Source organism: Xiphophorus maculatus, chromosome 10 (genome assembly GCF_002775205.1).
Source record: "Xiphophorus maculatus strain JP 163 A chromosome 10, X_maculatus-5.0-male, whole genome shotgun sequence".
In the NCBI taxonomy this organism is placed as follows: domain Eukaryota; kingdom Metazoa; phylum Chordata; class Actinopteri; order Cyprinodontiformes; family Poeciliidae; genus Xiphophorus; species Xiphophorus maculatus.
In genome coordinates, this window is record NC_036452.1 from 623,559 (window position 1) to 642,698 (window position 19,140).

A 19,140-nucleotide genomic window follows, 5' to 3' on the forward strand; every position below is an offset into this window, starting at 1 on the left:
TCTGACAGGTTCGCTAGGAGCAGGAGCGCGAACGGCGGTGAGAAAGCGACTGTTTCCTGTCGGCGGAGCAGGGTAAGCTCTGCTTTGTCATTTAAACTTTGAACTAATATCAAAATTAGAATTTAGCTACTTTCGTGCGAGTTTTCTCTGTATTGTGATATTTTTATGAATTACTTAGAGTTGTCCTTTGTGTGACTTGGGCTGGTGTTCTTTGAAGTGCCGCTTAATGTTAACACACGAGCGCTTTCTTTCTTTAGGGAAGCTAGCTGCTCTGCTAACGGTTAGCCTGTTTTCCAGCAGGAATAACAACCCTAACTTCCCTCGCTTGGATTAATCAATAAAGATCTCAGATAAGTAGAGCTGGAAAGGTTTTTATTATGCATTAAAATAGTTTTAAACGCTTTAATTTTGATCGTAGTTCACATCACTAGAGCTCGGCGATGCTAATGATGACGCCATCACCAAGCGCCGTTTAAACGGCGTGTTTTTCTGTTGCTAGATGTCAACATGTTCTCTAGTTTGTGTCTCTTCGCTTAATTGAAACAATCAGAACTGTTTTCAGTTCTGGGCAGAAAAATGACGAGTAAAAGTCTAGAAAAAGAACCAACAGATCTGCTTCACCAGAAGCGGTGCTGTTCTAGATTTATATTCCGCTTCAACTTGGTGGATGGATGGTTTCTGTAAACCTTTAGATAACTTGTTCTGTGACAGTTTCCTCATTAAAACCGTTCCTTAACATTTCTTTATTTGAATCTAAACAAACTACCAAAGGGATCAAACAGATTCTGTTCACTCCTGTTAAGCTGCCAGGCTTGATTAAATGGCTAAAGATCTGTTTTGTCCTTTATTGTAAGCTGGAACACCTACAGCTCCGTTAAAAAACAAACTCAGTAGTTTTCAGGGAAGCATAATGTGGCTGCTGAGTCACCAAACACTGAAACCAACCCAGGTTGATGAACCTTTTCCTTCCCTTGGAGTGGAAAAGGTTTTAACACATCTTCCCTTGGAGTGGGAAGATATGTTGTCCTTGTCAGGACAACATATCTTCACTTTGTGACAGATGCTCACTCACGATGAGATATTTCCCTGCAGTAGATGATCTGAACATTCAGCCTCAACTATCAGATTGTTTCCTCGCTGGATGATCTTCCTCCACATGGCAACATGTTCCTGTCGTTTAAGTTGATCCTGTGCAATATTCTGCTGCGTTTATGGATAACAATAGGAGACGTCAGCAGGTCATAGATAAATTTTTAGTTCTGTTTCTTTGTCTTCTACAGTTCAGTTGAGATCGGTGCTGCTCGGTCACCTCCAGCCGTCGCCATGGCGTTCGTCCCCACGCCTAGCCCCACCGTGGTGGACCAGACCACGCTCATGAAGAAGTACCTGCAGTTTGTGGCGGCGCTCACAGACGCCAACACGCGTGAGTTCACCGGCCTGACTCTTTCTGTTCAAGCTGAGTTCGAGCTTTACTGATTGGTGGGACATTAAATATGAATATTATTGATTAATCAATGTTTCCTGTAGTATTTCCACCCAGTTTTGCTCTGTGTGTTTGTGGCGCTTTGATGAGGGCGATGAGCTTTAGTCCAGTCGGAGATACGAGTGAGAGTGTGTGTGAGAGTGTGTGTGAGAGTGACTGGCTCTCCTCGTACCTTCTGACCATCCTGGACGCTGAAAGGAAAACTGATAAGATCTGAGCGCCTCAGCTGAACCCTGGAGGCTATGACACCTCCGTCTCGAAGCGCTCTAACGGCTCTGTTCCTCCTGCAGCCGATGAAACCAAACTGAAGATGATGCAGGAGGTCAGCGAGAACTTTGAGGTCAGTTTGATGGATTACATTCATTTCCTGAGATGACGTGTTCAGGGTCCCTGATGTGGAGGTTTTTTCTGTCCCAGAACGTGACATCGTCGCCTCAGTACTCCACCTTCCTGGAACACATCATCCCTCGCTTCCTGACCTTCCTGCAGGACGGCGAGGTGCAGTTTCTGCAGGAAAAACCCACGCAGGTGAGGCTCTGGCCTTTCTGTACAGCCTTGTCTGTTTGAGTCCAACTGGAAGTAAGAAAGAATAACTGGCTCTCCGTATGAACATCTCACTTTCTTTTCTTTTGTTCAGCAACTGAGAAAGTTGGTTCTGGAAATTATCCACCGGATCCCAACCAATGAGCATCTTCGTCCTCACACCAAGAACGTTTTATCGGTCATGTTTCGCTTCCTGGAGGTAAAATGATAAAAATGGAGCAGCTTTCAGTAAACCAGTCATTGTTCTGAAAACCAGCGCTGCAGAAAAACAAGCCTTCATGTTTCCTCTGATTCGTTTTCTCAGATTGAAAGTGAGGAGAACGTCCTGATCTGCCTTCGGATCATTATTGAGCTGCACAAACAGTTCCGGCCTCCCATCTCCCAGGAGGTGAGCATCTCCGGCGGTTAGAGGTAGAAACCACGTTCAGACGTTAAGTCGACTCATGAACCTAATCTGGGTCTTAGCAGACAGAGCTTTGGTAGAGATCACCTATAATCGCAGGTTTCATTCAGCTGCTGCAGACAGTAAGGCACATAAATGATAGAAAACATCTTCATGTCATCGTTTCTTCTCAGATCCACCACTTTCTGGACTTTGTGAAGCAGATTTACAAAGATCTTCCAAAAGTTGTTGTGAGTGAAATCCCTGTATTGTTTTGTCATTGCTCCATCTCTGTTCTGTGTGAATAATATTTGTGTTGCGTTCCTCTAGGCCAGGTACTTTGAGAACCCACAGGTGATCGCTGAGAACACTGTTCCCTCTCCAGAGATGGTGGGCATGATCACATCTGTTCTGGTTAAGACGGCGCCGGAGAGAGAGGACAGCGAAACACGAACAGTAAGAGACGTCTCCCTGCACTGCCTGGGGTAACCACTGGGTGGCAGTAGAGCGCTGCTACAGGACAGGAAGCAGAGGCCATGATTCTGCACTTGCAGAAGAACGAGAACAGAGCAGAGCTTTAACTGTGACTGATTGACAGCAGCAACAAAAGAAAGGCTGTCACATATTCACCATGTTCATTTATAAATATCACAGCTTGCTAATTAAACACTTAATTCTGAACTACGTATTTAGTTTACAAACTAAAAATGGATCCTAGGACTAAGTATTTAGTTTGGACCTGTGACATTTATAGACGTAAGAATAACATGATGAAAATATTACTGTAAAAAATTAAAGCTAATTTATTTTCTCTCGCCAGACTTTTGTTCCCAGTTATTGCTGTTAATGTGTATCTTTAGAAACAGCGCCCCCTGTCTTCCTGCTGTTGAATGGTTCTGGTCGGCGTTTCTTACCGTTTCCTGTCTGTGTCCGTCTGCAGCACACCATCATCCCCCGCGGGTCGCTGTCCCTCAAGGTTCTGGCTGAACTGCCTATCATCGTGGTTCTGATGTATCAGGTGAGAGACGCTCTCTGGCCTGGTTCTGGTTCTGGTAGAAGGAACCATTTTCGGTCCAGCTGGTGGTGAACTGAAGCTGTTCCTGTTTCCTCAGCTCTACAAGCTGAACATCCATAATGTGGTGTCAGAGTTCGTTCCCCTCATCATGAACACCATCATGCTGCAGGTGTCTCCTCAGGCCAGGTGAGAGCTGGGCTAACTGGGTTTACTGGGCTAACTGGGTTTACTGGGTTCTGAGAGCGAAGGCCTTCATCAACCCGTTTTTTTTAGGTTTTATTGGCTCTAGTGGCCTTTACTTGATAGTGAATTGACAGGAAGGAGGGTGATGAAAGAAGGGGAAGACATGGGGCAAAGGTCACCAGGCCGGGAATTGAACCTGCGACAGCCGTGTCGAGGACTAAGGCGCCCCACAGCGCCCCTTGGGAAACAGTTTGAGGCGTTTGGATTTGTGGAGCTGCTTCTTTCTCTCTGTCTTGAAATGAGCTCAGCGGCGTCCGTCCTGTCCTCCATTTGGTCTCCTGGTTTTATGATCTGATGCTTTATTTTCTGTGCAGGCATCACAAGTTGTTCAACAAGGAGCTGTATGCAGACTTCATCGCTGCCCAGATCAAGACTCTGTCCTTCTTGGCCTACATCATCCGGATCTACCAGGTGATCACGGCACCTGTTTTTTCTCCCCTTCAGGGTCTTTTGTGGGCTCTAGCGTCCCTTATATGAAAGTAGGCTGACAGAGGGGGGAAGACATGCGGCAAATGTTGCCGGGTCCGGGACTCGAACTCGCAACAGCTGTGTCGAGGACTCAAGGCCTCCAAACGTGGGTCAGGCTAACCCCTACGCCACCACAGCACTCCCCTATCTCTGTGTTTTATTCATGGGGGAACAACAGCAACTTCCCATATCAGAGAATCTGTAGCAACATTTGAAGCTTCTAGGAATGATTTCCTCCTGATGGCACTGAGATGAGCTGGTTTACTCAGACTGGCAGCTGAATAAACCAGCAACAACCGGATCCGATTTACCTCCACATGGTGGGATCGGTCCGTTCACATATGACTGCTTAGGAGTCCTCTGATTTATGGCCTAGCTTTTATTTAGGGGCATCAGAATAAAGAGGGTTAAGTACATTTTTCTGATTTTTATTAGTAGAAAGTTATAAAAGCCAGAATTTTCTTTCTGCTCTTGGTCAGATAACTTAGCATCAATCTGACTGATATACTTTTTTCTCTGCTGTCCCTGTCCCACCTGCCCCCCCTCCAGGACCTGGTGGGTAAATACTCCCAGCAGCTGGTGAAGGGAATGCTGCAGCTTCTGTCCAACTGTCCCTCTGAAACGGCTCACCTCCGCAAGGAGCTGCTCATCGCCGCCAAGCACATCCTGACCACCGACCTGCGCAGCCGTATGCGCGCGCGCACACACACACACACATCTTCAGATACAAACACACACATGACTAGATGACTAAAACATTTAATCTTTAGAGAGACCAGCCAGAGGTATTTCATGTTTTTTCTAAACAAATTATTCTGCACCAGTAAAAGACAAATTAATTTGAAGATTTTTAGACATTTTTCTCCGGTTAGAGTAACATTTAAAATGAGTGACTCTCCGATCAGGTTTTTTGCTGCCAATTCCAATCATCCATGAAGCCGATCTCTGCCAATCACCTGGATTGGCTATTAATTTTTCGCTTTAGGTATAAATAACATTATGTTATCTGGCAAAATGATCTGGCAATAAATTCACCTAAGTTAGACATTTCAATACATATCTAAAATCTTTTTTTAAGTTACATGCTGCAGCTTAAAACAGACGTAAAGGTTGAGCGGCGCCGGCGCTCCGTCTGTGAAATATTGCTACCAACAGCAGGAGCAGAACCAGCGTCTCACTCCGCAGCTCCAAGACTTGAATTATTGTTGGGGTTTTTTGTTTAGCTTTCCGACCGAGATGCTAATCCAGGTGAACGTTAGTAGCTGTGCTGCTCTACCTGCTGTCTGGATGTCTTTTGTTCCTGCATTGAGCCTTGATGTAGCCAAACTCCATCAAGTGTTTGTTTTACAAATATCACATTAGATTCGTTGCGTTGATGCATTGTGACGAGCTTCACCTCGAGGTCAAACGTCCTCATCCTCTCAGAGCGTCAAAGTTCCTCACTACAGGATTTGATGCTGCGCAGCGAAAAGGAAACAGGAGACCAGCTGCAGGCTGAGAATGAGATACAGGTGATCGGATTTGGTGATCGGCAACAAGAGACGGTGATGGGCGATCACCAATTATACACTATTTCATTGAAATCGGCTGATTATGATCAGTGGCCAATCGATCGGCACACCTCTATTTAAAATATATAAAACTGAACCTATATATATCTTTTTTATTTTGCAGAGTTCATTCCTTGCATGGACAAACTGTTTGATGAGTCCATCCTGATCGGTTCTGGATACACGGCCCGGGAGACGCTCCGGTGAGTCCGGTCCGGTCCAGTTTGCCGATTTAGCTGTGAATTGGTTCTACCAGAACTCCTCCAGTTCACCTGCTTCACATTCAGGAAAAATCTGCTGTTAATCGTCTTTTCCTATCAGTTACTGACCAGTTAATCAGTAATAATCAATTATATTTTCTCCTTCCGTCTCCATTCTTTTATACAAATGATCAGATATTTGCTGAAGGAATGCTGTCACTGACTTTTAGGAAATAAAATTATTTGTGTATTTCTAATATTGCATAAAACCTTAAAATCTGCAGAGTGTGGTAACTGTTTCTGTCTGTCGTAACAAACGCTAAGTAAAAGTGGTTAGCGGTAGCTTGGCTGCCTGTTGCTATGGTTACATGAGAGGCCTGTGTGTGCAGACCGCTGGCCTACAGCACCCTGGCCGACCTGGTGCACCACGTCCGCCAGAACCTGCCCCTCACCGACCTGTCGCTGGCGGTTCAGCTCTTCGCCAAGAACATCGACGACGAGTCTCTGCCCAGCAACATCCAGACCATGTCCTGCAAGCTGCTGCTGAACCTGGTGGACTGCATCCGCTCCAAGTCGGAGCAGGAGAACGGGAACGGCCGGGACATCCTCATGCGGATGCTGGAGGTTTGAGCCGCGGCGCCCGGGTGTTTCCGCGCCGAGCAGCAGGAAACGTGACTCACTGCTTTCTCTCAAACAGGTGTTTGTGCTGAAATTTCACACTATCGCCCGCTACCAGCTCGTCTCCATCTTCAAGAAGTGCAAGCCTCAGTCGGAGATGGGCGTGGTGGACCCGGGGGTGCTGCCGGGGGTGCCGGCCACACCCACGCCGTCCACCACGCCGGCCATCCCGCCGCCCGCCCCGCCCACGCCGGTCGCCGCTGCGGCTCCGCCATCAGCGATGCCCTTCGATCGACCCGGGGAGAAGGAGGACAAGCAGACTTTCCAGGTGTCGGACTGCCGCAGTCTGGTCAAGACCCTGGTGTGCGGAGTCAAGACCATCACCTGGGGAATCACTTCCTGCAAAGCTCCGGGAGGTGAGCTGCTCTTCCAGGATGAGACTAAGCAGCAGCAGCTTCAGAGTTCGGTTAGCAGTCCTGGGATTTGTTGTGAATTTTATGTGAAACTTGTTTCCTTCTGTCTTTCAGAAGCTCAGTTCATCCCCAACAAGCAGCTCCAGCCGAAGGAGACGCAGATCTACATCAAGCTGGTGAAGTACGCCATGCAGGCCTTGGACATCTACCAGGTACCGCCCAGCTGGAGCTGCAGCGATTGGCTGATTCAATCAAAGCCAGAGTGTGTTAAGGCGGTTGGCTCTGCTGCTCAGGTCCAGGTTGCCAACAACCAGCAGACGTACATCCGGGTGGCCAACTGCCAGACGGTTCGCATGAAGGAGGAGAAGGAGGTTCTGGAGCATTTTGCTGGTGTCTTCACCATGATGAACCCACTGACCTTCAAGGAGATCTTCCAGACCACCGTGCCCTACATGGTGGAGAGGATCTCCAAGAACTACGCCCTGCAGGTGCCTCTGAACACGCTTCCTACTTGCTCCTAGCTGCTCTGGGTTTAAATGTTTCCGGGGGTCATTGCTCAGATCTCTGCTCTGATTGGTTCCCAGATCGTGGCCAACTCCTTCCTGGCCAACCTGTCCACGTCGGCCCTCTTTGCCACCATCTTGGTGGAGTATCTCCTGGAGAGGTTGCCGGAGATGGGCTCCAATGTGGAGCTGTCCAACCTCTACCTGAAGCTCTTCAAGCTGGTGTTTGGCTCCGTCTCGTTGTTTGCTGCTGAGAACGAGCAGATGCTGAAGGTACTTCCTGCTGTAGCTCCACAGCAGAACCTAACATCCCCTTCAGCCCTTCTGTGCGTCTGTAACGCTGTTTGTTGTTCTCCTCAGCCTCACCTCCATAAGATAGTGAACAGCTCCATGGAGCTGGCCCAGTCCGCCAAGGAGCCCTACAACTACTTCCTGCTGCTGCGCGCCCTGTTCCGCTCCATTGGCGGCGGCAGCCACGACCTGCTCTACCAGGAGTTTCTCCCTCTGCTCCCCAACCTGCTGCAAGGTGCAACATGGCTGCCTCTCCTCAGGGCCCATTCAGGTTGTTCGTAATGGCCGCTGGTGGAGAAGGTTCACCCAGTGCTTTACTTTCTCCAGGCCTCAACATGCTGCAGAGCGGCCTCCACAAGCAGCACATGAAGGACCTGTTCGTGGAGCTGTGCCTGACGGTTCCGGTCCGCCTCAGCTCCTTGCTGCCCTACCTGCCCATGCTGATGGACCCGCTAGTGTCGGCGCTCAACGGCTCCCAGACTCTGGTCAGCCAGGGCCTCCGCACCCTGGAGCTGTGTGTGGACAACCTGCAGCCTGACTTCCTGTATGACCACATCCAGCCGGTCCGGGCCGAGCTCATGCAGGTGATGGTTTGGACCTGCTGAAGTCTCTACAGACTCATCCTGAACTCTGGTAGCCTGGCCTAGCATTGACTGGGCTAGCATTGGATGGGCTAGCATTAGGTGGGCTAGCATTAGGTACTCTAGCATTAGCTAGGCTAGCATTGGCTGGGCTAGCTTTGGATGGGCCAGCATTAGCTAGGCTAGCATTAGCTTGTTCAGATCATTTGGCTCAAATGTCCCCTGATTGCCAGTAATTGTGGGTTTGTGGCTTCTGCTTTTAGATTGAACTTTCAGCTGTTCTTACTGAACGGATCAGAACCAGAACATCTGTTTTTTTCATGTGATCTTACAATCCTCCAGGTTTGTGTTTCAGTTGCCATGGTGACTAAATGTGATGATTTAACTGATGTTGTACAGAGATAGCAGAGCTGTTCTGTGCCGTTACACGGGTCAGAACCTATCGACCAATCAGAGAGCTCCCCAGTGTTTTTAGCTGGGAGTCATTTAATCCCCAGAACCAGGCTGTAAATGGGTTCCGGTCGGGTTCTGGGCCCGTCCGTCGTTCTGCTGCGGTCTGAAGCTGTGCTTCTGGCGCCCCGCAGGCCCTGTGGCGCACGCTGCGCAACCCGGCGGAGAACATCTCCCACGTGGCGTATCGCGTTCTGGGGAAGTTCGGCGGCAGCAACAGGAAGATGCTGAAGGAGTCCCAGAGGCTGCACTACGTGGTGACGGAGGTTCAGGGCCCCAGCATTAAGGTGGAGTTCACCGACTGCAAGGCCTCCATCCAGCTCCCCATGGAGAAGGTAGGACGACGATGATGATGATGGTGACCTCTTGACCTCTCTCTGCCTGTTACATTTAAGCTGAAGAGAAGAATCAGCCATAAAGGAGCTTTATATTCCTCACTATTGTTCTCCACAGAGAGCCATAAGTCTCTGTCACAGGTGTGTGTGTGTGTGACTGTGTGTGTGACTGTGTGAGTCCTTCAGGTAATTAAATTCTTGTCTTGTTTCTCCTCCTCATCCAGTCAGTAATCATCAATCTGGTGCTGGGCCACCGTGACGGCATTATTTACTCTCTCTAATGACTGCTCTCTTTTTGGACATCAGGAGACACACACACACACACACACTCACACCCAGGAAAGCAGTGCTGCGTCTCAGAGGGTTCGATGTGAGACATCAACACTTTTCTGATCTGGAGGGAAAATGATGATTTTTATTTGTGTGTTGGAACTTGACTTCATTTCAGCGATTAATTAAATATTGAATCACATTTTAATCATTTTCAATTCAAAACATATTTTTGTTGCTGACATTAGCGTTAGCTGCTGCATGTTTAGCGTCAGATTTACAGGCGTAAAACAGACAAATAGAAAACAACGGGGTCTCTCTCCTTCTCCTCTCTCTTCTCTTCCCTGCTCCTCCCTCTGAGGGTTTACTGTGTCTGCGTGTCTCTGCTGTGTCCAGGCGATAGAGACGGCCCTGGACTGTCTGAAGAGCGCCAACACGGAGCCGTACTACAGGCGGCAGGCCTGGGAGGTCATCAAGTGCTTCCTAGTGGCCATGACTAGCCTGGACGACAACAAACACGCCCTCTACCAACTGCTGTCCCACCCCAAGTCAGTACTCTCTGCTTCCCCAGAGCGCATCGTAGCTTTCAGGCTGAGCTCAAAGGTTGCAGGACTGTAAGTGAAGAAGCAGCAGGAAATGATCCTCTGGGATCCCAGGAATCTGAAGATCACAAGATCTCACTGTGTTCAACTTGCTGCTTTTCAGCACAACCGGTTTAAACTGTGATCGACCAAAGGCAGCCAGAAACAAAAGCAAACGTTGTCAACATAATGACAAAGGTGGAAAATGTTTTAATTTCACAGAAATAATTGAGCCTGGCAGCGATGAAACCTGCAGGCAAAATGAGTTTATCTGCCTCAACATTAAAATGACGATTATTTAAAGGAAACTGCACTGATTTTATAGCAACAGTTTGAACATGAAATGTTTCCTGATTGCTTCTCGTTTGGCTCAGGAGCGAAAGTGGGTTGTGAGTTTGAGTCCATCGTTTCTCCTGCGCTAGCTACACGCTTCAGTGTTAGCCATTTAGAGTTAGCAGAACAGCAGGTTAGCATTAGCTTCTGCTAATTTTTCTTTGTGTGTGGGTTAGCTGAGGATCACACAGCTGCGGTGTGACACCTACTTCCTGACTCGTTCAGTCTCTCTGTCCAGACCAGGAGCTAATGATGATGTAAACGCGTTAAAACCACATTAGTAACGGTGGGAATGTGATTATTGAGCATCAGCCGATCCTTGTTAGCTGCTGACTCTGATCACCTTCTCAGCTGCTGCTACTCCCCCTGCAGCATGCTTTGCTGCCCCAATCAGCTGCTTCCAGGTGTTTCCATTCATTGATTCCTGCCTGGCAGCAGAGGGTTTAAAGCCTGGCGCCAGGTGATCATGTGACCTGATGTTTCCTCTGCAGCTTCACTGAGAAGTGGATTCCCAGCGTGATCATCTCCCACCGCTACAAGGCCCAGGACACGCCGGCCCGCCGCACCTTTGAGCAGGCCCTGACCGGAGCCTTCATGTCCGCCGTGATCAAGGACCTGCGGCCCAGCGCGCTGCCCTTCGTCGCCAGCCTCATCCGCCATTACACCATGGTGGCCGTGGCCCAGCAGTGCGGTGAGGCCCAATCAGTTCGATCAGAGACATGGCGACCCGCCTGCTGCTTCGCCATTTTATTCTGTCCTCATCGTTATTTTACTGTCCAGGACCTTTCCTGCTGCCCTGCTACCAGCTGGGCAGTCAGCCCAGCACCGCCATGTTCCACAGTGAGGAGAACGGGTCGAAGGGCATGGACCCTCTGGTTCTGATCGACGCCATCGCCATCTGCATGGCGTACGAGGAGAAGGAGCTGTGTAAGATCGGAGAGGTGGCTCTGGCCGTCATCTTTGACGTGGCCAGCATCATCCTGGGCTCCAAGGAGCGGGTAGGCCTCGCTAACCGTGACCGTGCTGAGGTGGTGTGTGTTGCCATGGTAACCCCCTCGTTCCGCCCCCAGGCCTGCCAGCTGCCCCTGTTCTCCTACATCGTGGAGCGCCTGTGTGCCTGCTGCTACGAGCAGGCCTGGTACGCCAAGCTGGGCGGCGTCGTGTCCATCAAGTTCCTGATGGAGCGGCTGCCTCTCATCTGGGTTCTGCAGAACCAGCTCACCTTCCTCAAAGCGCTCCTCTTCGTCATGATGGACCTCACTGGAGAGGTGGGATCATAACCAGCTGCCTGTAACTTAGTTACTTTCCTGATTACTGGATTTCTCGCACACACTGCCTCGGCCCACCAGGCTGCCAACACGCTTTAACAGAAATGTTTCAAATTTAATCGGGGAAAAAAAAACTGCTTCATAAAAATGTAAATAAATTAAAGACTTTCTTAAAACCCATACTGGTTTTGCCCTGAAGTTCAGCTTTGTTTTGACTGTTTGGGCTGGACAGAACCTCCTGCGCTCTACAATACTTATTTCTTTATTTGCAAGTCCAACTTTCACACTTTTTGTTTTATGTATTGTATGATATCCAGTTAGAAGCAGAGGGAGTTTAAAATCCAAAATCACCGCTAAACATTTTACTTCATTTATGTGTTCCACTAAATTATCATTTATAGACATTTTAATAGAATCATCTTTGTTGTTTTATTCCAATATATTAATTTATTGTCTTTAAATCACTTATTTAGAAATCTCTATAGTGTTGTTAAATAATCATTCCCAGAGCAAAAAAATGTATCAAATGTGAACAGGATGAATTCCAACACTTAGACACGGTGGTCCCAGCGCTAAATCCCAGTAAAACCATTCAAGTTTGAGGCTGAAGCAGGAACAGATTCTCTGGCTGAGAAAGCGTCTCCTCATTGATTTGTCCCCAGGTGTCGAACGGAGCGGTCGCCATGGCGAAGACCACTTTGGAGCAGCTGCTGGTTCGCTGCGCCACGCCACTGAAGGACGAGGAGAAGACGGAGGAGCTGCTGGCTGCCCAGGATAAATCCTTCCACATGGTGACCCATGACCTGGTGCGAGAGGTCACTTCCCCCAACTCCACTGTCAGGAAGCAGGCCATGCACTCGCTGCAGGTCCTGGCCCAGGTCACCGGCAAGAGCGTGACGGTCATCATGGAGCCCCACAAGGAGGTAACCCGCCACCACACTGGCACAACAGAGGTTAAAGATCAGGAGGGTCCTGTTAATACCCGGCTGCTCTGCAGGTTCTGCAGGACATGGTTCCTCCCAAGAAGCACCTGCTCCGCCATCAGCCCGCCAACGCCCAGATCGGCCTGATGGAGGGCAACACCTTCTGCACCACGCTGCAGCCGCGCCTCTTCACCATGGACCTCAACGTCATGGAGCACAAGGTCTTCTACACAGAGGTGCTACGCCCCCGTCCACCCAGTCCATCCAGCCTGCTGCTCTTTAAACAACCAGTTTAACTCAACACTTCCCAACCTATGTGCAGCTGCTGAACCTGTGTGAGGCAGAGGATGCTGCTCTGATGAAGCTGCCTTGCTACAAGAGCCTTCCCTCCCTGGTTCCTCTGCGAATTGCTGCCCTCAGTGAGTCAATTTGACCTGGACAGACTCCAACGTGACGCCGACAGACTCCATCGTGACGCCGACAGACTCCATCGTGACGCCGACAGACTCCATCGTGACGCCGACAGACTCCATCGTGACGCCGTCGGACTCCAACGTGACGCCGTCGGACTCCAACGTGACGCCGACGGACTGCAACGTGACGCCGACAGACTGCAACGTGACGCCGTCAGACTCCAACGTGACGCCGTCAGACTCCAACGTGACGCCGACAGACTGCAACGTGACGCCGACAGACTGCAACGTGACGCCGTCAGACTCCAACGTGACGCCGTCAGACTCCAACGTGACGCCGACAGACTCCAACGTGACGCCGTCGGACTCCAACGTGACGCCGTCAGACTCCAACGTGACGCCGTCAGACTCCAACGTGACGCCGTCGGACTCCAACGTGACGTCGTCGGACTCCAACGTGACGCCGTCAGACTCCAACGTGACGCCGTCGGACTCCAACGTGACGCCGACAGACTCCAACGTGACGCCGTCGGACTCCAACGTGACGCCGTCAGACTCCAACGTGACGCCGTCAGACTCCAACGTGACGCCGTCGGACTCCAACGTGACGCCGTCGGACTCCAACGTGACGCCGTCAGACTCCAACGTGACGCTAACGATTTGTGGTCTTTTGAACAGATGCTCTGGCAGCCTGCAACTACCTGCCTCAGTCCAGGGAGAAGATCATCGCTGCTCTGTTTAAAGCTCTGAACTCCACCAACAATGAGCTGCAGGAGGCAGGGGAAGCCTGCATGAGGAAGGTTAGCATGTTGCTGCTTCACTGACACATGATGCTAAACATGGCTAACTCCCCTTTGAGTTGCTCTCTGATCTGAGAGCCAGGAACATGGAGGACACACTGTGGGACTCTAATGCTGCTTTGCACTGAACTGTGTTTAGTGCTTCTTCTCTTTGGTACCTGCCTCTCCAGCTGAAAATAACGTTTAGCTATTACTTAGGCGTTAGTGCAAGTGAGAGTGCAACACAAGTAGCCTTCCAGCCAGACCCCAGTGAATAGTTTAACAGTTTTTAATAGTAATAAGAAAACCTTTATTAGTCCCCTGGGGCCGAAACATGTTTCAGTACAGCTGGTCCAAAAAGCAAAAAACAAACATAAGCCATAGGTAGACGGGTAAAGGAGGCTGCTGCCATGGCAGCGGTCCTTTCAGTAGATCAGAACAAGGACAGACAGGATATTTGACAAAACTGTGAGGAACCTGAATTACCTGGGGAATCGTTTCAGCCGTAGCAGAACTAAATCCTGGTTCCTGATTGGTTCAGAGCGACCGGCTCCTGGATGTTTACTCTGGAAAGGCGATGATGGTGAATCATGGCGCTTGGTAGTCATGGTAACCTGGAAACCAGGAAGCTGTCCTTGTCTTTTATCTTCCAGTAGAAGGTGGAAACAGATTAAATAAAACCAATTTTTATTTCAAATCCAGCTCATTTTTATTTCTACCTTTGTTCTTGATTTGGTTCAGATTTCGAGATAAGAGATAAATCTTTATTGTCATTGTCACAAGAACGACGAAATTTAAAAGGTGCCATCAGTCAGTGCATATGCTTAAAAACAAAAAATAACTGTCTCACAATTCACACACAATGTAAGAATTAACAAATAACTGGTAAAAAAAAGATGTGACAGAGCAGCATGGAGGGCCGTGATCACAGCGTCCTCTGTGGATCTGTTGGCTCTGTAGGCGAACTGGTGGTAGTTAAAGCCAGGAGGGAGAAGTGCTGTGATGTGACCCTGGACCAGTTTTTCAAAACACTTCGTCACCACAGGGGTTAGTGCCACTGGCCGGTAGTCGTTGAGGCAGGAGATGTGAGGTTTCTTGGGTATGGGGACTATGGTGGAAGATTTCAGGCAGGATGGGACTGTAGACAGGGCTAGGGACTGGTTGAAGATCCTGGTGAAGACTCCAGCCAGCTGATCGGTGCAGTCTTTCAGGACACGTCCAGGGACGCCATCAGGTCCAGCAGCCTTCCGTGGGTTGACAGCCCGCAGTGTGCGCCTCACCTCGTGCTCCTCTACAACGAGGGGTGTGGTGTTGTGGGTTGCTTGGTGTAGTGTGGCTGCCTCTGTTGGCTTCACCTCAAAGCGGGCAAAGAAGAGGTTCAGCTCCTCTGCCAGCGTGGCGTCGCCTTCCACAGCTGTGAGGTTGGTCCTGTAGTTGGTGAGATGCTGGATTCCCTGCCACACCTGCCTGCTGTTGTTGCTATCAAGGTAGCCCTCTATCCTCCTCCTGTAGTCAGACTTAGCCATTCTGATGCCGCTCTTCAAGTTAGCTCGGGCTGTACTGTAGACGGTCCTGTCCCCAGACCTGAAGGCGGTATTCCTGGTCTTTAGCAGTCGCTGGACCTCCTGAGTCATCCAGGGCTTCTGGTTTGGGAAGACCCGGATGCGTTTATCCACAGCTACAGTGTCAATACAGTACTTGATGTAGCACAGTACACTGTCTGTAAAAACCTCCAGGTCCTGATGTTCAAAAACATCCCAGTTCATTTGAATTACCTGAAAAATTTTTGCTTTTTTTAAACTGAGTTGGTGCCGATCAGCTTGAGCCGATCATGGCCGTCCGTCAGCACTTTTATGGATCGGTCTGGGCCTGAAACGGGACGGCGGTTTTAATGAAATCCCATTTCCTGTGGACGGGATCCGCCGCCACTTATCTTCATATGAACCTGGCCGGCCATTCCATCACGCCGTCCCCGAACCGTCACTTCCTCCTCATCCATCCTCGCTCCCCGGCCCGCCGCTGCTAATCAGCGTTGCCATGGCGAGATCGATATGAGATGGAGAAAATGGAGGAGGCTGCCATGCATCAGGCCCTCCACCTGCTCAGCATCCAGAGCCGCTCAGGAAGTGCATGATCCAAAACCGATCAGTTAGGTCTCTGAGGGTAAAGCTGTGAAAACATCCAGAACCAGAACCAGCCGGCTAACACTTTCTGTCACGTGGGTCAAAACTATTTGTAAACTAAAATGAAGTGATTGAAATAATCCTGCTTTTATTTTGTAGGAGAGTGAGGTCATTTCCTGTGGATCCAGAAGCTAAAAAGCATTTTGTGTCTGCAGTTCCTGGAGGGAGCGACCATCGAGGTGGACCAGATCCACACTCACATGCGCCCCCTGCTGATGATGCTGGGCGACTACCGCAGCCTGACGCTCAACGTGGTGAACCGCCTCACCTCCGTCACGCGCCTCTTCCCCAACTCCTTCAACGACAAGTTCTGCGACCAGATGATGGTGAGAGCAAGAAGTACTCACAGTCCCGAAAGTATTCGCACCCCGCCCGCCGCCGTTAACATGGTTCTTCCACCTGAGCCTGGCCTGTCTGACCAACCAGAACCTGCAGCCGGACCGGCGGGCCGAGGTGGTTCTGGTGGTTCTGGATCCAGTCTAAAGGATCAGCTCAGATTAAACCAGCTTTGTGTGGAAATGAAACATTTTGTGTTTGTAACAGAAAAGATGTGAAAACTTTTGTAATGTGCCTTAAAGTTCTGCAGAACCAGATCCAGCTGGATTGAACTGGTCCATCAGCAGCTACTGCCTTGCTCCAGTTTGTCGTTTGCTGCTGGACACACACACACACACACACACACACACACACACACCCTGACGTGTGTCCTCTGCTCCTGCAGCAACACCTGCGGAAGTGGATGGAGGTGGTGGTGATAACCCACAAGGGCGGCCAGCGCAGCGACGGCAGCGTAAGTCACCGACTCCGAGACGAAGCCCCCGACACACACACACACACACTGCAACACACACGCACACACACCGCAACACACACACTGAAACACGAAGACAGACATTTAAAAGCCTCTGCCATCGCAGTTTCCCTGCAGTGTGAAGTGCAGTGGCTCCCCAGTGTGTGGCGATGTTTGCAGAGGAATCGATGCTGACAATCTGGTCTTCCACAGCCGCTGTTCTGACTTCCTGATCGTGTTTCCGTCAAGCTCAACAGGCAACGCTCTCGTCCCTCCCAGGAACGGCTCACTCTGCCATGTCGGGCCGATGCAGTCCGACATGTTGGGCATCCTGATTTTAGATCGGAGCAGACCTGAACACACAGCAGGAACGTCTACTCAGATTATTCCTAGAACCTGCGGATTGTCGGAAGGAAAACCCAGGATAAAGCTCTTGCTGTGTGAGCCTCTGCTCCGTTCGCCGCGCGGTTAGCAGCCCGTCTCCCCTTGGGCCACCTGGACTGCAGGTGTGTCCTCTGCGTCTGCAGGTCATCCTGGCCTGATCTCTCTGTGGAGCCCAGAGACAGTTTTCTGCGAGCCGCCGCAGTCAGCAGCCCTTCAATCAGTGATTAATTAGGCGGACGGCGGCGGGCCGCCACGCTCGTCCTCATTATCTCCCGACAGATAACCTTGGAAAGGCAGTGAAGGGACAAACTGCAGCCGCTCGTCTCCTCTGCTGGCTCACCTGGCGGGGTTCACAACTCGCCACTAATTACATGCTAATTAGCCTTTAGCCTGCGTCACCCCCAAACTGCCTCCTGTCTGGGCAGCAGGCCGAGGTCACAAGGTCAATTAGCTCAGACTGATGGAGACAGAAACAGGGTGAGAAGAGGGAATCAAGATGGTCTGTGTAGACAACTAGACAGTCGAGGCGAGCTGGATGCGGTCAGAGGTGAGCTGGACGGGGTCAGAGGCGAGCTGGAGGCGGTCAGAGGTGAGCTGGACGGGGTCAGAGGCGAGCTGGAGGCGGTCAGAGGCGAGCTGGAGGCGGTCAGAGGCGAGCTGGACGGGGTCAGAGGCGAGCTGGACGGGGTCAGAGGCGAGCTGGACGGGGTCAGAGGCGAGCTGGACGGGGTCAGAGGCGAGCTGAGGAGAGAGAGTGAAGTTTAATTAGGATGAAACTCCGGATCGTTTCCTGACGTTTTGACTGAATTTCAGCTTTTACTTATGGCTCCAAAACATGAACCTTGCTTTGTATTTCCAAAGATGTTAAAGTTTTCCTGTTGTTTGCTTTTATATTAGTAAAGAACTTTATTGAAAGGACAGAGTACAACTCAAATAGTAACACACACTCACACACTCTGACTCACACACACACACACACGCCCAGCCTTGTTGTTGTGCTCACTGACCGTTGTCTCCATCTCGGTGCAGCCTGCGTTGGAGGGGGTCGAGGTGAGGCTCGTCCCGGCGCTCTGCCAGCTGTCAGTGAGTTTGTTGGTGGTTGACCTTTGACCCCAGTGTCCCGTAGTGGTGGCCGTGACCCGTACCTCTGTCCGTGTGTCTGTGGTGTTGCTAGAAGATGTTCCTGTTCTCCTGAGACTCCAGGTTTCTACCTGCAAAACTATTCACACCCTGTAAACTGTTCTGCATGCCGTCACGTTGGCGGCCTTCAGTCATTTCTGAGATGGACCAGCAGAGCGAGACAGGAAGAGCACCGGTTCTACACAGAAACATCTGGGAAGTGTGGCATGCAAATGTTTTCAGAACCACAGAGTCCTCCAGCCTGCTGCTGCCACTACCAGAACAAGCAGCTGCGTTTCTGCTTCCTGACAGAAGCTTGGAGATGGCATTGCCTTCAGCTTCCTGACTTCCTGCTTCTCCACGCTCATGTTATAGAACAAACCGTCATCAGGAAACTTCTGGAGACTTGAAGAGAGGAGAGCCGGTTTCCTTTCAGGGTGTCAGCTTTGGGGGTTGATAGCAGCCCAGAGCGGCGCTCAGGTTTTTGTGATGAGAGAAGGTTGAGGGTTTGAATACTTCTGCAGTTGCTGCTCATGGTTCCATCAGACTGTCTGTAGAAGCCAGAGTTCATCAGCTGCTTCTTCTTCTTCTCCTCCTCCTCCTGGTGTTTGGTCCTCCCGGCGTCTGTAGGAGATGAAGATCTGCTCGGCCATCATCAACCTCTTCCACCTGATCCCGGCGGCACCGCAGACTCTGGTCAAGCCTCTGCTGGAGGTGGTGATGAAGACGGAGCGGGCCATGCTGATCGAGGTGGGACCACCGACCTCTGACCTCACTCTGACCTCACTCTGACATCACTCTGACCACCTCCTCTTCCTCAGGCCGGCAGTCCCTTCAGAGAGCCTCTCATCAAGTTCCTGACCCGCCATCCGTCCCAGACAGTGGAGCTGTTCATGATGGAGGCAACGCTCAACGACCCGCAGTGGAGCCGCATGTTCATGGTACCGGACCGACCCAGTGTTCTGTGTTCTGCTGGTTCTGGTTCCGGACCGACCCGGTGTTCTGTGTTCTGCTGGTTCTGG

The 19,140-nt window shown here is 50.5% G+C and overlaps 1 protein-coding gene across 2 annotated transcripts in view; it reads left to right on the plus strand.

Annotated features, from left to right (window-relative positions):
- The window catches only part of trrap (transformation/transcription domain associated protein), a 54,982-nt gene continuing 35,842 nt past the window's right edge, over positions 1-19,140 (plus strand). The window contains exons 1-33 of one of the 2 annotated variants that reach the window (XM_023341050.1): positions 1-72; positions 1,281-1,423; positions 1,774-1,823; positions 1,901-2,011; positions 2,121-2,225; positions 2,331-2,414; positions 2,603-2,659; positions 2,739-2,864; positions 3,349-3,426; positions 3,521-3,609; positions 3,981-4,077; positions 4,684-4,822; positions 5,809-5,887; positions 6,274-6,508; positions 6,582-6,918; positions 7,030-7,127; positions 7,209-7,403; positions 7,500-7,691; positions 7,779-7,944; positions 8,037-8,293; positions 8,875-9,075; positions 9,742-9,893; positions 10,751-10,950; positions 11,040-11,257; positions 11,330-11,527; positions 12,190-12,450; positions 12,525-12,686; positions 12,773-12,869; positions 13,542-13,663; positions 15,981-16,151; positions 16,547-16,615; positions 18,749-18,868; positions 18,940-19,059. In XM_023341050.1, coding sequence (XP_023196818.1) covers positions 1,324-1,423; positions 1,774-1,823; positions 1,901-2,011; positions 2,121-2,225; positions 2,331-2,414; positions 2,603-2,659; positions 2,739-2,864; positions 3,349-3,426; positions 3,521-3,609; positions 3,981-4,077; positions 4,684-4,822; positions 5,809-5,887; positions 6,274-6,508; positions 6,582-6,918; positions 7,030-7,127; positions 7,209-7,403; positions 7,500-7,691; positions 7,779-7,944; positions 8,037-8,293; positions 8,875-9,075; positions 9,742-9,893; positions 10,751-10,950; positions 11,040-11,257; positions 11,330-11,527; positions 12,190-12,450; positions 12,525-12,686; positions 12,773-12,869; positions 13,542-13,663; positions 15,981-16,151; positions 16,547-16,615; positions 18,749-18,868; positions 18,940-19,059 — 4,686 coding nt within the window. In that variant the 5' untranslated portion in view covers positions 1-72; positions 1,281-1,323. Of the gene's footprint in view, positions 73-1,280; positions 1,424-1,773; positions 1,824-1,900; positions 2,012-2,120; positions 2,226-2,330; positions 2,415-2,602; positions 2,660-2,738; positions 2,865-3,348; positions 3,427-3,520; positions 3,610-3,980; positions 4,078-4,683; positions 4,823-5,808; positions 5,888-6,273; positions 6,509-6,581; positions 6,919-7,029; positions 7,128-7,208; positions 7,404-7,499; positions 7,692-7,778; positions 7,945-8,036; positions 8,294-8,874; positions 9,076-9,741; positions 9,894-10,750; positions 10,951-11,039; positions 11,258-11,329; positions 11,528-12,189; positions 12,451-12,524; positions 12,687-12,772; positions 12,870-13,541; positions 13,664-15,980; positions 16,152-16,546; positions 16,616-18,748; positions 18,869-18,939; positions 19,060-19,140 lie in introns of those variants that run through there. The other variant, XM_023341051.1, reaches the window with a different exon arrangement.